Source organism: Ambystoma mexicanum, chromosome 7p (genome assembly GCF_040938575.1).
Source record: "Ambystoma mexicanum isolate Mex_15411 chromosome 7p, UKY_AmexF1_1, whole genome shotgun sequence".
Classification (NCBI taxonomy): Eukaryota; Metazoa; Chordata; class Amphibia; order Caudata; family Ambystomatidae; genus Ambystoma; species Ambystoma mexicanum.
Window position 1 is genome coordinate 600,371,668 of NC_090939.1, and position 16,194 is coordinate 600,387,861.

The 16,194-nt window shown below is 44.9% G+C and overlaps 1 protein-coding gene across 4 annotated transcripts in view; it reads right to left on the reverse strand.

Moving 5' to 3' along the window:
* The window catches only part of HERC2 (HECT and RLD domain containing E3 ubiquitin protein ligase 2), a 2,956,340-nt gene that overhangs the window by 2,328,992 nt on the left and 611,154 nt on the right, over nt 1-16,194 (reverse strand). For all 4 annotated transcript variants that reach the window (XM_069636605.1, XM_069636607.1, XM_069636603.1 and 1 more), the window contains exon 17: nt 8,675-8,875. In XM_069636605.1, coding sequence (XP_069492706.1) covers nt 8,675-8,875 — 201 coding nt within the window. The remainder of the gene's footprint in view (nt 1-8,674; nt 8,876-16,194) is intronic.

Here is a 16,194-nt window from a genome sequence, read left to right on the forward strand (position 1 = left end):
CAATGCCTTTGACGAACAAGCAAGAGGGGATGTTCACTGGCCGGCCCCGCCTCCCCCAATCTACTGTATCAGCCACGACAAACAACACAAGTACAAGGTGTATGCCAGGGCGAAGGATGTGGGGAAGGGGTATACTATAATGACGACTTCCAGGATAACACAAGTGATATGTCCTGAGGAGGCCGAAATGAGAGAGCGGGAGTGGTACAAGTACCTATAGATCAGAGGGGGCCTTATGCCTCCATTAGGATCAGCCCCCACCGTAACTTGAGATGTCTGGTAGACACGGGAGCTGGAAACAGTTCCGTGAATATCAGAGCCGTCCCCGCTGTCCCATTATCGGATAAAAGCAAGGTATCAGTTGGATTTGGGGGAAATCCAATAAAGACTCCTGTAAGTGAAATAGTAGAAGCGGAACTTCATGGGGTAAAATGGGAGAATGGGTGGCTATTGACCAATCACTGCCCAGAAAACTTGTTAGGTATTGATGCATTAAAGACACTAGGGGCCACAATATATTGCTCCCCTCAGGGGGTGAGAATGACTATAAGCAAACCTATGGGTATGATAGGAGTAACGCAAACCCTGCCCCCGGAACTCCAAGACATCCCGAATGAACTATGGGCCACTCATGGGAATGATGTAGGGGTGTTGGATGTTTCCCCAGTAGTAATCAAACTAAAGCCCGGTGCCAGGTTGCCCAGGATAAAACAATATCGCATATCACACGAGGGAGAGCAGGCACTATATCAAATAGTACAGGATATGATACGGTTAGGGGTGGTAGAGCCAACAAATGATAGCCCTTGTAACTCTCCGATCCTTCCAGTACACAAGAAAGGTGATGAAGCGGTACCCTATCGTTTCATTATTGATTTGAGGGAGATAAACAAAATAGTAGAACCCAGATATCGAGTTGTCCCTAATATTGCAAGTGTACTCACTTTAATTCCCAAAACAGCGAAATGGTTTACGGTAATTGATTTGAAAAATGCCTTCTTCAGCATTCCTATTGCCGAAGAAAGCAGGTACCTGTTTAGTTTCACTCTTCGAGATAGACAGTACCAATTTACTAGAGCCCCGCAGGGATATACAGAAAGTCCCGCCATATTCAGCCAAGCACTAAAAACACAGATGGATAACCTAGCCCTACCCGCTAACACTGCTCTGATACAATATGTTGATGATTTGCTATTATGTGCAGCCACCGAAGAGGAATGCCATTATGTGACCAGATTGGTGCTAATGCACTTAGCAGAGAATAAGCACAAGGTAGCCCTAGCCAAAATGCAGTATGTAAAACAAAAGGTCCATTATTTAGGCTTTGAGTTGTCCGAAGAGGGGCGAACTCTGTCTACTGATCGCATTGCTTTGATACAGTCCATAAAAGGCCCCGACACGGCAAAAGGTCTCCGAAGGATAATTGGTGTTTTATCCTATTGTAGGCAATGGATTCCTGAATTCTCTGTATTGGTCCAGCCCATGCTAAAAGCCTTAAAAGAAGTACAAGAAAACAGACCATTAGAATGGACACCTGAGATGGAAACAGCCCTGACAGCTATGAAAGATGTTCTATGCCACGCACCGGCCTTAGGCAGACCTGATTATACCAAGAGATTTTGCCTTTTCGTTGATGAACAGGAAGGTTGCGCTGTGTCAGTCTTAACGCAGGAACAAGGGGGTAAACCGAGACCATGTGCATATTTCTCCAGTGCTCTGGACTCAGTAGCTCGAGGCCTACCCCCATGCATGAGAGCAGTGGCCGCAGCAGCGGCAGCCCTAAAACAAAGTGCAGATATCATCCTAGGGAGCGAAGTGACAGTAAAAGTCCCACATGCGGTGGACGTTCTCCTGAATAGAGTGCATACACAGCATTTGACCACAGCTAGACTCACACAGTATGAGATGATTCTGTTTGCCAGTAATGTAAAAATCGAACGATGTAACACTTTGAATCCAGCGACACTGCTTCCTTTGCCCGTCTCACCTAATGACATTAGGCATGATTGTGTGATCCAAATGGAAGAACACACTAAGGGTAGAGCAGACCTGCAAGACACCCCGCTGGTTGATAATGAGGGTATATTATTCTGTGATGGTTCCTGTTTCAAACTGCCAAATGGGGAGACAACAGCAGGGTATGCTGTAACCTTAGGGGAGCGGTTGATTGAGAGTGGGAAAGTGTGTGAAAAATCGGCCCAGGCAGCAGAATTGATTGCGCTAACGAGAGCATTAGTGTTAAGCAGCGGTATGAAAGTGACAATTTATACTGATTGAGCCTACGCTCATGGGGTGGTTTCCAGTTTTGGTAAACTCTGGGGAGAGCGTGGGTTTTTAACCTCCCAAGGTGATACTATTAAACATGCCCAATTGATTGCTGAATTATTACAAGCCCTTACGTTGCCCAAGATGGTGGCCATAGTGAAATGCCCAGCGCATTAAAGGACTCTAGATTATGTCACGCAAGGAAACTCCTTAGCCGACCAGATGGCTAAACTAGCTGCCACAAGGGATACACGGTGGGAGGCCCGACAACTCATAGTGGGGAGGGATGTGACTATGGAAGGGACGAAGGAGCGCGTAAAGGAAATCCAAGCAGATGCAACCATTGAAGAAAGACTATCTTGGCACAAGGATGATCAATACGAGGAGACGGTAGATGGGCTATGGGCACATACCAATACGAATACTTGGGTACTACCTGATGCATACTTACCTGTGATAGTGAGTGTGGCTCATGGTCCAACTCACGTTAACGCAAGGACTATGGAAGAAGTTTTGAGTGCTGTGTGGTACAACAAAAGATTGGGAATGTATTGTCGTCAATGGGCAAAACAATGTGAAATATGTGTTCCATACAATGTGGGGAAAGGTGTACCAGCCCCGGCGGGCCACAGTAAGTTACCCACCTGCCCTTTTGAGGTGGTGTATATGGACTTTATACAGCTGGAGCCTGTAAATAAACATTCCCACTGTTTGGTGATGAGATGTGGGTTCTCAGGATGGGTGGAAGCATATCCCCTGCGGGACAATAGTGCCACCTCCACAGCACAATGCATATTGAAACACTGGGTGCCCTTGTATACGGTCCCCAGATATCTATGGTCTGACAATGGGACTCATTTTACTGGTGAAGTAGTACGCAAAGTTTGCAAGGCCCTTGGTATTGATCAAAGTTTCCATGCAGTTTTTCATCCTCAATCAGCTGGGATTATAGAGGGCACAAATAAGGTACTGAAGAACAAACTGGCAAAGGCTTGTGCTGAAACGGGACTGAAATGGCCAGATGCATTACCTATTGCATTATTGAGTATGCGTACTATGCCTAAGCGTACACATGGTTTATCTCCTTTCGAAATTGTTATGGGGTGTCCACCAAGTATTGGGACCCCCATATCACCTAAGAGATTGTCTGAGCAAGCATGGCCTGCATTACAACAGTACTGTATTGGGTTAACTAATAGACTGATTTCTATTAATGCACAGGTGAACGCAGTAGCTCCATCTCCTCTGATAGGAGAAGGTCACGACGTGCAGCCCCGTGACTGGGTTGTTATCAAAGCCTTCGATCGCACCAGCGGACTGCAACCCAGATGGAAGGGCCCGTTTCAAGTGCTCCTCGCGACACAAACTGCGGTAAAAGTTGATGGCAAATCGCACTGGTACCACGTGAATCACGTCAAGAAGACGCTTCCACTACTGATTCCTCCAGAAAAGGGAACCAATCAACCCCAGGTTGCAACAGTACTGCCAGACGCCATTAGTAGGTGTGCCCATCGTCTCCGATCCCGTGACGTGTATGTGCCAAGCAACGTGTAAGGACACTGTTTTGAACTTTGATCATTAGGGAGATGAACATTTGGACTCTCTTGTTGGTTTTAGCAGGATTGTGCCTTACTGAAGACAACGGGCTTGTAGCCTGAAGGGCCTCCGGCGTTCCCCTCATGGGACAGGCACTACGAGGCGTGGGACAGATCGGATGAAGGTTTTCAGTGAGACCTACCACTATTAGAGTAATAAGGACACTGGTGCTTTAAATAGGGAATACAGCTATATCGCTAGGTTGCATCTGATACGCATACGTACCTATAATTGAGCCACATACTGAATTATGTCTGCACCCATATATGCTGGTTTAATCCCTGAGCAGATAAATGTATGCTCCCCAAACACAGAAGTTAAGAGAAAAACACCACTTTGCACCACAAGGAACAAAATCTTATTCTTTGTATGCTCGATAGTAGTATTAATAGCGTTCGCCATATTATTCTGGTATTTGGAACATCCATCTAGATATGAATTAAAGAACTTGTTACCCGTGTCAAACGGAACAGGGAGAATAGATCGGGTCAAGAGCAGGAATCGAGATGCCTATGACCAACACGACCCGGAAGACTATGCTAAAAATGAATACGTGAAGATAATAAACACAACATAGGTAGTGAATAAAACTGATTGCTGGATCTGCAACCACATGCCCCGACATAGCAGTGAAGGCATCCCAGTGTACGCGTCGCCAGTTACTGAGGATGCCGGGTGTACATTAATTTACATGAGAATAGTGTCAGCACAGCAATACATGATACCGAATACTGCTTGTTATGTATGAGGAGAGAACAAAACCCTTCTAATGGAAAAGATACGCTATAAAATCAAAACTGAGGGAATCGGGCTTGCACCTGCTATGGTACAGATAGTAAGAGAACCTCCTCCCCCTATCACCATCACACAAGAGTTTAGGCCAAAGAATATATGTTTTAAGAGAAGCGCAAGAGGTAATCAAAGAATGATCTCGGGGTGCAGTCAAATGGTGAATCTAAATAACTACACGAAGGGATTGTTACAGATAGAAGGACATGCCTACGTCTGTAACAAGAGGGCTTATTTGTGGTTAGCGAAAGATTTTGTTGGGGTATGTTACATAGCCAGAATAATGCCGGCTGTGATGGTATATGCCCCGTCTACTCTGCATAAAGAAATACACAGCAGAAATAAACGAGCAGTAAACCCAAAAATTCCTACGTATCAACCTACAGGATGGGAAACGTTTATAGATCTGATGGGGGGCCTGGTTCCTCCAGCTGGCATCTTTCTGAACAGTCAAGAAATCCAAAAGCTAAGCAGGGCCCTTGAGTTCGTAATCGAAGAATCCGCAGACCTAATGGAAAACATCACTTATGAAATGAAAGCAATTCGGCTAGTGACTCTCCAGAATAGGTATGTCTTAGACATACTCACTGCAGAAAGGGGCGGGGTCTGTTTCATGGTGGGGTCCCAATGTTGTGTTTACATACCAGAAGAAAGTACAGGAATCTTAGATGGAATAAACAAACTACATAAAATAGCGGATAGTATCCACCAGGAGGAAGGGTCAGGAGATAGCTGGTGGATGAAGCTCCTAAAAGAAATCGGGTGGCAGCTCCTTACGCCCATACTGGTTCTAGCGGCAATAGTTGTAGGAATTTGTCTCTGCATCCAATGCTTCCCGGTACGTGTGTCGTGCTGTGTTTCCATGTGTTCTTCCAGCATAACGCGCCTAAATCCAATGGATAAAAGCCATGTACAACAGGAATTTTTTGACATGGGAGGCCTGGAGAAGATTATGGTACATACATTATGTAATGATGTTGCTTTCCTGCCATCTGCTTATGCTAGGACTGCTTAGATTGATGCTCAAGTGTGAGCAAAGGGTGGATTGAAGGTACGCATGCATATGTAACGTTGTGCTCACACTTGGAGTTTGTACTAATCACCATATGCGTTAAATGAATGTACTTTTTGCTAAAAGAAGAGGCCTTCTCTTTTATACGGCGGCGTTTAAGACCTGCTGACCCGGCAAGAACTTGTTTTTAACAGAAGAATTGTGTTTGGTCACTGTATGTCAAAGCATGCTGAGCCTGCTAAAACTATCTGCAGAATACGGGTGTGGGGAAGGAATGAGTAAGCATGGCCTCGAGCACAGAGATACGGGCACAAAGGGGCACGAAAGAATGTGAAGACCGGGATAACAGGAAACCACGATAGACCTTGATAGCAAATGTGCAATGGTTGTTGGTTAAACTCCAACTGGATACTTCAGATAAACTCCAACTGGAGATCCGCCCGTTGCGGTGGACGTGTGTCATGTGCAAGGCAATGTAAACAGAAAAGTATAAAAGAGCACGATGTGTAGAGGAAGGCGCGGCACTTCGACGACTTGCTTAGCGAGACGTTTGAACTTGCGGCCCATTCGCGAATGCTTGTGCATTAATAAAGTAATGTTTACTTGGCTCTTTTCTGTCTGAGTTATTGCAGGGTCCCTCATTGTACTGGTTATGGTGACGGCGAGAAATCGCACCCACAGTACCTTAGGTAAGAAGAAAATGTTTGTGTTGGATGCTCCGCAATGTTGCAGCTTTCAGATTCCTTGGTCTGATAAACGAAGGCAGGACAATGGGCAGGATCTCTCAGCAGCAGTCTCGAGGGAGGTCCTGGTTCACTCTGCGGTTTTAGCGCTTTTTCTGCAGCACCAACAAAGGACACTGATTGTCCGGTCAATCCTCTTTGCTTCCTGCAGTTCCATGCTCTGATGAAGGGGTCTGAGCGAGTTGGATCAGATCTCCGGAGTGTCCTTACGGGTTCAGCAAAGATTTAGATAGATTCAGCTTTTCCACAACGATGCACACGAAATGGGCAGCAGGTCTCCTGGTACTGGGGTTCTGCAGTTCTGGAAATTCCTAGGACCTCAGGAGATGGCTCAATTCAAATTTCGTCTTGGGGCTGGTTGTTTCCACCAGCCAATGGGAAGGGGGAGTCCTCTTTGGAGCTCCTCTGTTGCAGAGGAAATGATTTCAGGACAGCAATTGTTGCTTCACGGTGTTCCAAAGGGTCTGCAGGCATCTCTGGTCGTCTTCTTCGGTTATTTCAGCTTCCAGTGGTCGACTTGCTTTTAACTCCAGAAGCCTCACCTTTTATACAGTTCCAACAGACTCCTCTGCAATCTCTCAACATTTTACAGAAAGGGACACGTGGCTGTCCAATCAGGACAACCAGACCCCCTCTGTGGGAGTTGGTCCTATTCAGGCACTCTGGCAGACAAAAGACAGGGGTGCGGAAAACTCCTCTCCCACTTCCTGCCTGCCCAGACACTCTTCTGGAGCCTAGGCGGGGACACCCAAGCGTTCCTGCCAAAGGCAAAACCCACACACCGATATCCCCCTCCCAGGACGGTAGAAGGGCTAACAAAAAAACAACCACGCTAGTAAAGACGAAAAAAGAAGGGAGGCCCCCAAGTTGGTACTTGTGTGCCCCTATTGCGCATTACCGAGTCTATAGACATAGCTTGCAGTAAAAAAATGACAATAGTTGGTAGAACACGTCTGCTGTCACCAGCAATAACTAGGAGATTGTCTATGTGACTAAGAAGTCACAGGAGCAGAGAGAAGAGGGATACTAGGTATCCCCTTGGCACTCCACATAAGGTGGGGTGTGCCAATCTCTCAGACCATCAGGTTTTGGGAGAGTTACTAAGTATCCCGCTATCCTTAAGAACGGTAGTTGCTCTAGGATACAGAAAAGAATCTCGAAAGAGGACCCAAAGGAGTCCCCAGCAACACTGCCCATAAGGAGCTGTGTGCTGCAATAGTAAAAATACATATGCCTTAAGAGATCTAGAGGAAAGTAGACTCCATGGGACAGTACATTTACAAAGGAAAGAGGACATAGCCCACAAGAATGAATGAGTGGAAAAAGACTCCACACTTAAAACACTTGTGTACAGGCGCAGTATACATGTCATATCATATATCCTATCCACTCAATTCAGGATTAAAGAAAAAGGTATAGAAGTCCAACAAGTGCTGGAGGTCTCGACTAGGACAGGGGATGAAGCATAAAAATGATAAACCTCCCTAACACAGACTACCTATTGAAGCATATTATAAAATGGAAATAAATTGACTAGTTCCCAGTCACCAATTACTTCATGTTAGTACTAGAATACTGATGCCAACTACAGTTCATTTTTATATTACACCATTGGAAATGCACAATTAAAATTGTATTGATGTACTAAATCTCTAATGTGGAGTATCAAGAGGTGTTGAATCGGCTTGAAATACCTATGTAAGTTATACAATAAAATGCAAATTGTATTAAAGAAATTACAGTAAAACTCGTACCTTTAGAAAATCAAATGTTTTAATAATTTCATATGATTAATAAAACAGGAATTTAGTCCCATAAAGAGTGTAGCACTGTCAATGTACATAAAATGCTATTCCTAATTTTCACATGATCAAACTCTGAGCACCCTTTCCTGTGCCACGCACAGACACTTTCAAAACAGCGATTCAATCTGAGAAGAACACAAAAATAGATACAACCACTATGTATGTGCAGCCCGCCAAGCATACATTTTGTCACAAAATGTATGCCAAACCTAGTTTAAGCCATTTATCAACCACAGAATTAAAAAGAAATTTCACAAAGTAATACGTTAGAACCTTCTAATAACTTTATTGAGCTATCAAGAGAAGTGAGGGAGGGTATAAGTCAACAGGACTGGTAGAACAAATTCAAATGGTGCGACAAAAGAATAATTAATATTAACACGGTACATCGAGTAGATTAAAAAAGAAAATGTGTGGTAAAACTGGCTTCTACGTCTCAATTAAAGCAGTGAACGAACAAATACCTGCAGTCTTAGCAAGTTTAGCATTGCTACTGCCATACATTCCTTCTCCTGCGGAGGCGGCCAATCAGAAGTGCCATCCATTCCCTCACTCACTTGCCGCAGTAAAAGATCCAGTTGTTCAAAGGTCATGGGACAAACATCCACCACGAAAGGCACACGTAGACCGATGGACCACTCGGAGCATGATGACCATGCAAAACTCTACAGAGAAAAGAAAGGTGGGTAGTTATTTTCTTTGCTATACACTGCTATTTTTTTATGAAGGAAGAAAATCACAAAAACTTTATATAACAGGTTACAAATCATTTTGAAATAGCCGATTACATTTCCCTTTTGTGTTTTTACCTGACTGGAACACTGTTGGCAGTTTCAATGTCAGTTTCAATGGTGCAGATCCTTACCATTGCTGGCATAGACTGGCTTCTAGCCAGAAACTTGGATACGAAAAGGACTCCTGCAGCCATTTCTGCAAATCAGAGTTGGAGACAAGTATCCGGTGTAGAAGAACAGCCAACTGAAGATGCGAAGAAAACTGCCAAAGATGCCCAAAATTTCTTCCTGTGTCTGGCCCCTGAAGCCCGGTTGGAAAACCTGATCTGAGAAGACCCTTAGCAGTGCTTTAACCCCTGGACTGGTGGGACCAACCTTCTAGATTTGTTAGGGGAGCCAGCTGTCATGAGCACTTCGGAAGTGTAAATGGACCACCCAGTGGATGGACTAGCTCTCCAATTGGACTACCTCGCTAGAACCATCTTCGTTCCGCATTCGCCACTGGAACTTTGGCAGTTGCCAGCTTGTTGTCTAAGTCGTCTTCCTGCCTCCGAGCTTCAAGGGATCCTGCTCTGGAAGGTGTTTAACCATGACTGGAAGGATGCTTGCCGTTGCCTGTGTGTGTGGACGTCGCTGGAAGTCTACTTCCCCAGGATTGTGAAGTGTCCAGAAGAGGCCTCCATCAGTACTTTCTGCATGTCTTCAACGCCAAGGTTTGCACTCTGCTCCTGGAACCGGCCAGGAGTATCCTTTTACCTGCAGCTCCAGGGCAACTCTCACTGGAACGAACAGCGGGAAAACCTGCCTCCAGTGACCCCCAGTGAACTCATCTAGTCCTCTGGGAAAATCGGAGTCAGGGGTTAAGTTAACGCGAGGTTTTTGTCCCCCCCACCCCCATTCTCCTTAGAATAAACCTGAGGTATTCTTACATTCCACTTCTTTTTGATCGTGTCAAAAGAAGTTGTACCTGAAAGATAAAAACACATTTTTACCTCTACCAGTAACATTGTTACATATCTTCTATGGAACATTCACCAACACAAGAACTTTACCTCCATCAGACACTTTCTGTGGAGAAGCATTGCGACTTTTAGGCACAAGACCCCACACTTCATAGGGATTGGATGTCTGAAGGTAGGGAATATTTCTTGTGACAGGTTTCCATCTTACTGCATCACTTACTTACCTTCTTTTGTTATTGAACACATTCCTAAGAACCTTTGGCGACTATACAGGTTTATAACTGAGTATTGTGCGATATCACCTGCTGGTTTCATCTTCTAGTTTGTGTTTTGGACCTAAAATAAATATAGTATTTTTGTACTTACCCATCTAAATGTAATTATTGTGTGCTTCACTGTGCGGACTCATTGTGGACCCCTGGCCCAACTCGTACTCCCATTAGAATAGCCTTGACTGCTGCCTTGCTTGGGGCTGGGCTAACTGCCGAGTTCGCCCGTTAACTATAACCAGGGTGGCCTCCGAAAATCTGTCAGATTTTAGAAATCCATCACAACACTAATGATGGCAGTAGTAGAAAGACAATGTCGCAGTAGAAACTATCTACCTAAAGGCCAGTAGGCGCACCATGTGCTGGTAACTGCAATTGGGGTACCGTTTCTTTTGCGTTGTGGTCAATTTATAGTGTGCATCCATTTTAACGGAGATAACAGGGCTACAAAACAAAACGTTTATTCCCAGTATATCATCAAGGTAACTGTTAAGATGAATTTCCAAAATAAGCTCTGTTCGGAAGATTTTTGGAGGCCACCATATTGGTCTTCTGAGGATTGTGGATCTTCTTAGAATCACATGCTTTCCGTAGAATACAGAGCAGTCCCTGGAGAAGGAGGTGGGTTGTTAGAAGGTACATAAGCATAAAGATGTCTTGACACCGCTTGTACCACGTGGGAATCCCCCCTTGCTCGAGTATCCACACAGTAATGGGCACATTTGCAATGAATGCCAAGTTTGCACTGGTTCCCAAAGTTGTGTGTTCTGGGTGTAAATGGTAGTGGTTCACTGGATAATGTGTAGCACTGTTAAATGCAGTTCCCAATCCAATTTGAAATTGCTGCTTTAGAAACAGGGTCCCCTTCTAGGCCTGCAGCTAATGAAACACATAATTTATCAGTTTTCCTTAAAAGTTTGTTTTGTCCAGGTAGTACATTACCGTTCTGCTGAAATCTAGTGTATGTAGGGCTCTTTCCTAAGAGTTTTGTGGGTTTTGAAAGAATGCTGGAAGTTCTATTGTTTGACATGAAATTTGGAAATGAGTTTAGGTGAGGGCGTAGAAGTGTTCTTAAGACTAACTTGTCTTTATGTATGGTGACAAAAGGTCTGCAACTGTAGTTCACTAACTCTTCTTATCAAGGTGAAAGCTATAAGAAAGGCAGTTTTGTAGGTAAGCTCTTTAAGGCTTGCTTTATGAATGGGTTCAACTGAAGGCCCCATAGGTTTAGCTAGGATGACATTTAAACTAAACCCTAAAATGGAGGGGGGGTTAAATTGGGGGATACATACTTTTAACCCCTTCCACAAAGGATTTAGCAAATTAAAACTTCCACAAAGACACCTTGATTTGTGAGGTAGGGCAAGATAAAAGCGCTGCTAAATGGACTTCAAGCGAATTGAACACTAAACGTGAGTCTAACAAGTGTAGAAAGCAGTGCAGTACATTAGAAGGTGAACAGTCAATGGGATTTACATTAGCCCTTTTACACCATATGTTAGGGAGAATTCTCAGAAATGTGCTAATTCCTCTCTACCTTAGAGACCCCCAGCAACTTTGCTGGATTTGAGGACTTTTAATTTTTAACCTGGAGTGAGATCTTTTTTCCCCACTCATGTATTTTTCTGTGATTTGCACTCGGTTTCTCTTTTGGTTGTGGAGTCTGACAAACTCCAAAGGCATCATCTTTTTACACTGTGGCACACAGCACCTTCAGTGCAGAGGCACAGCGAAGTCTTTTAGATTTCCCAAAGGATTAAATACCTTCTCTTGAATAAACTACTGTTTCCAAGAGCAGTGAAGTGAAATTGACTTTACTTACATTTCTAACTTTCTAGACCCAGCACACACCATCTTACAATAGGGTGCTGCAGGGGTTACTTAGTATCCCCTTTGTCTAGTTTCTCAAGTAACATTTTTATGTTACCCTTTCTACAGTTAATGGCTGGTGGCAGTGGTTTACTTTTAACTACCGTGGTGTGTTTTTACCGCGGGCTGCGTTCGCAGCTGCAGTGGAGCACCCTTACGTGCCATTTTTGTAAAAATGGCCCCGTCTTCTTTAAGTGCCATTTCTTGTCAGGAAAGTCCTTCTTGAGCTTTACTTGGCGCGCCAAACCAGGTTTGGTCCCTTTGTTAATTTGGTCTTTGGCGGGTTTCACGAGTGAAGCCTGCCTCTGGCTCCAGTATGTCAAGCAGGGGCAGGAAGTGAGGGAGGTGCCCCAAACTCCCTGTGCTAAATCTCCTAGGAGACAGGAATGCACTCTTAGATGATTGGCCGTTTGGCTGTCCGGCAAGGACAGCCACCTTGCTGTTCAATTGGCAGCTAAGCTGGAATGAATGGGAGAAACGTGCATAAAAGGCGGGGCTTTTTGGCTTGGGAGGCAGAGTCGAACATTGGACGAAGGAATCCAAAGAAGAACTTGAAGAGGACGCCAGCTGCAAGTCCTCGACCGTTGGTTTGCCCAGTGAAGCCCTGCTGCTGTGCTGAAACTCCACTTTCGTATCGACAGAGAAGCCCCTGAAAGGACAACTTCTCCCCTTGAGTTGGTGGGACCAATCAACTCCTAAGTAAGCCACCTGGACATCCTCTCAAAGCTTGTTGCACTTCCACTACAGTTGCTGCTGGAACTGAAGAGCCAGGGAGAGGAACACCAGTTTGTGTGCGTTGCTTTTAAGCAGGCCAAAAGCTCTAGGAAGATCCTCTGGATTCCCAGGAAGCAGGACTGACCGAGTCTGAGCCACCTCAACGGAGTGCTGGACCCCAGATGTAAGGAAAGCCCATCTCGACAGCCAGGAACCGCAGTGGTACTATTTGCGGTAGATGCAAGGAGCTGAAACACTGAATTGCCACTTGTTTAAAGATTGCTGGTTATTGTCAGTGACAATCACACTGCCATGCAGGAGTCCCCAGAAGTCCTCCTCCTTGTCCCTACGACTGAGGCACAGGAACACCAGGATCTGCAGAGCTGCACAGGAACAGAAGCCATCTGCTGCATGTTCTTCTAAGTAAAGGTACTATAAAGTCTGAGAGAACTTACCTCTCACTGTAGAGTTGCTTGCATCTTCTACTACTCACAGGTCTAACAGCTTGTGGCCCTACATTGATTCTTCACTTTCTTCAAAGACTCTTAAAACATTGTGCAAAGACTTTTCTTACTTACCTGCAAGAAGTGCTTCAACTCACATAGCCTTTTGCCCACTGACTTTGGCTTAGCCTGTTTCACTGAATGACTCTTATGGAAAGGTCCTAAAATATTTGCCTGCTTAAAGAATATTTGTGATCCCTTGTTTGTTCTAATAACCTTTTCTTTGACAAATCTCAATGCTATTCTAAATGCTAAACAGTAATATATCAATGTCCACAGTGTCCTAACTATTGAAGTCACCTGAGGGTGTTAGAAGAGTGCATCATCCCCAATGGGTGGTTGCTGATTTAGAAACTAAGAGTGTGTATTTTGAAGGTATTTGTGTGTTGCTATTATATTGCTCCCTTCTAAAGAAGGCTTATTCAAATGAATGGTAAATAAATAATTGTTTTATCAAGGAACCTTGAGTATAACTGTTTATTTGGATGCTTGTAACTGTGAATCTGTGTGTAAACTCCCTACAGCTCACATTGACCCCTCTTGAGATAAGCCTGGCTGCTCTACCACACTACCAACCTGTGCAGTTAAGACTTATACCAAAGGTTGGGTCCTATTGCCAGGAGGCTAAGGGTTGTTGTAGTGCACCCAAAGGGTACTACCCCAGATCCATAGCTAACAAGCCTTGAGATTTACTTTATGCATAGGTTCAAAAGGAGATCCCCAAGTCTAGTCAATACAACATTCAGTTCCCATCCGGGAGCCGGGTTAGAAATGGGAGGAGGATTCCTTTTAACTCCTTACATAAAAACCTTAATAACTGGTATTTTCCACCACAACCCCTTCTATTGGGACGTGGTGTAGGTTGAGAGTGCAGCTAAGTGAACCTTCAGGGAGTTAAAGACCAAACCTGAGTCTAGTAAGTGAGTCAGTTACAACACAATATGGGTAGGTGAGCAATCAAAAGGATTGATGCTCTTGGAATTGCACCAGATGACAAAGCGCTTGCATTTACTGGAGTAGCAATATAGGGCATTAGGTTTTCTCGCCTCCCTAAGTATGTCCATGCATCTCTGAGGAAGTTGGAGGTGCCCGAACTCTATGACCTCAGGAGCCAGGTCGCTAAATTGAGACTGCAGGCATGGATGAAGCGTTTCCCCCTTGTCCTGAGATGGCATGTTGTATGGGAGAGGCAGCTTCATCGGAGGAGATAGAGACATCTCCATCAGATGGGAGAACCAGGGTTGGAGGGCCCACATTGGGGCCACCAATATCATGGTTTTTGGTTCCTGGTGCATCTTTCGCACATTGTTGAGTAGGGGATTCGTGGGAGTGGGCGGTAAACAAATTTCCCTGGCCATGTTATCCAGAGACCGTTCCCCTTGGGTCGGTTCTGGGGGTACCTTGAGGTGTAATCTTGGCATTGAGCGTTCTCCAGAGCTGCGAACAGGTCGATCTCTGGGAAGCCGCATTCTGCAAAAACGTTGGACAAAATGTCTATGTGTAGTCACCATTCGTACTCTATAGGCATTGGGAAGTCTCTGCTGAGCACGTCTGCTAGAAGATTGTGTTCCCCTGGAACGTGTTGGGACAACAGGAACATTTGTGTTTGAGAGCCCACTTCCAAATGTTCTGGGACAGTTTGGACAGCCCTGTGCCCCCTCGTTTGTTCAGGTAGTACATGGCCGTGGTGCTGTCTGTGAGGATCAGGACCGTCTTCCCTTGCAACTGTGTCTGAAAGGCTTTCAGTGCTTTGAATACGGCTAACAGCTCCAACAGATTTACGTGGTTGGACGCTACCGCTGGAGACACTGGGATATTTTGACCCACTCAGATGTGCCTCACTACATCACTTTACTGAAATGGTGAAAGAAACAGCCCAAAAGGACCGCGCTGACTCCTGTGCGTGCCAAGATCTTTAAAACTGCGTTTGTGTCACAACCAGAAAATGGCTGCACACCCCCTGCCACACACAGTTTAGGTGGGGTTGAAACAGAGTCCTCACTGCAGGAGTATGCCAGTGGGCTCTGTAACATTTACATGGAGCAAGTGAATGAAGCAGCCTCATTGGGCTGAAAACCCAAAAATGCCTTTTAAAAAGACGCTTTGCCAACCTTCAAAAGTGTTGCTTGGCGCTAAATGCATAATTTTCTTATAAACCAGTGCAATTATAAAGGACCTGCAATGCCCAGGATTATTCATTGTGGCTCAGAGGAATCGGGCCTCATTGAATGACAGCTCCTGGCAACCATATCTTTTGAAAAGATAACCAGGGATTGTGTTTTGCAAGAAGTATCAAGAATCAGCTGGGCAGAGAGAGACTCTAAACAAATGTCTGGTACATATATTCATACTGCAAACAACTACAGCACTCAAGGAAGGGTCTGGAGCTACCCAAAGTGTATATTTACTGAGATGAAAACCGAATTTAAAGGAATAGTAGAACAAGTTACTTTCTTACCTGGTAACGTTCTTTCGATGGGATGTTCCTCCAATGTATTCCACATCTATGACAGTAATCACCACAGCTGTGCTGCTTTGGAAAAAATGTTGGCGTCAGTGTCCTAGATCGATTACGTCGATACGCTGTCCCTCGCAGGCCTCCGTCAGGCCGACGTCACCGGATGTTATAAGTAGGACGCACGACGCCAGTAGCCTCAGTTGTAGTTTTTTCCCCATAACGTATGGCACCAATCTTCCGCCAGTATGACTACAGAAAGCCTTGCGGAAACGTAAGCTGCAATCGCATAATAAATTCTGTAGAGCGGCAGGCTCGGAGGGTGCGATGTGGAATACGCCGGAGGAACATCCCATTGAAAGAACATTACCAGGTAAGAAAGTAACTTGTTCTTCGAGGGGATTGTGTCCTCCGACGTATTCCACATCTATGACAGACTCCCAAAGCAGTACCAATGTATGGAGGTGGGAAAAGAATT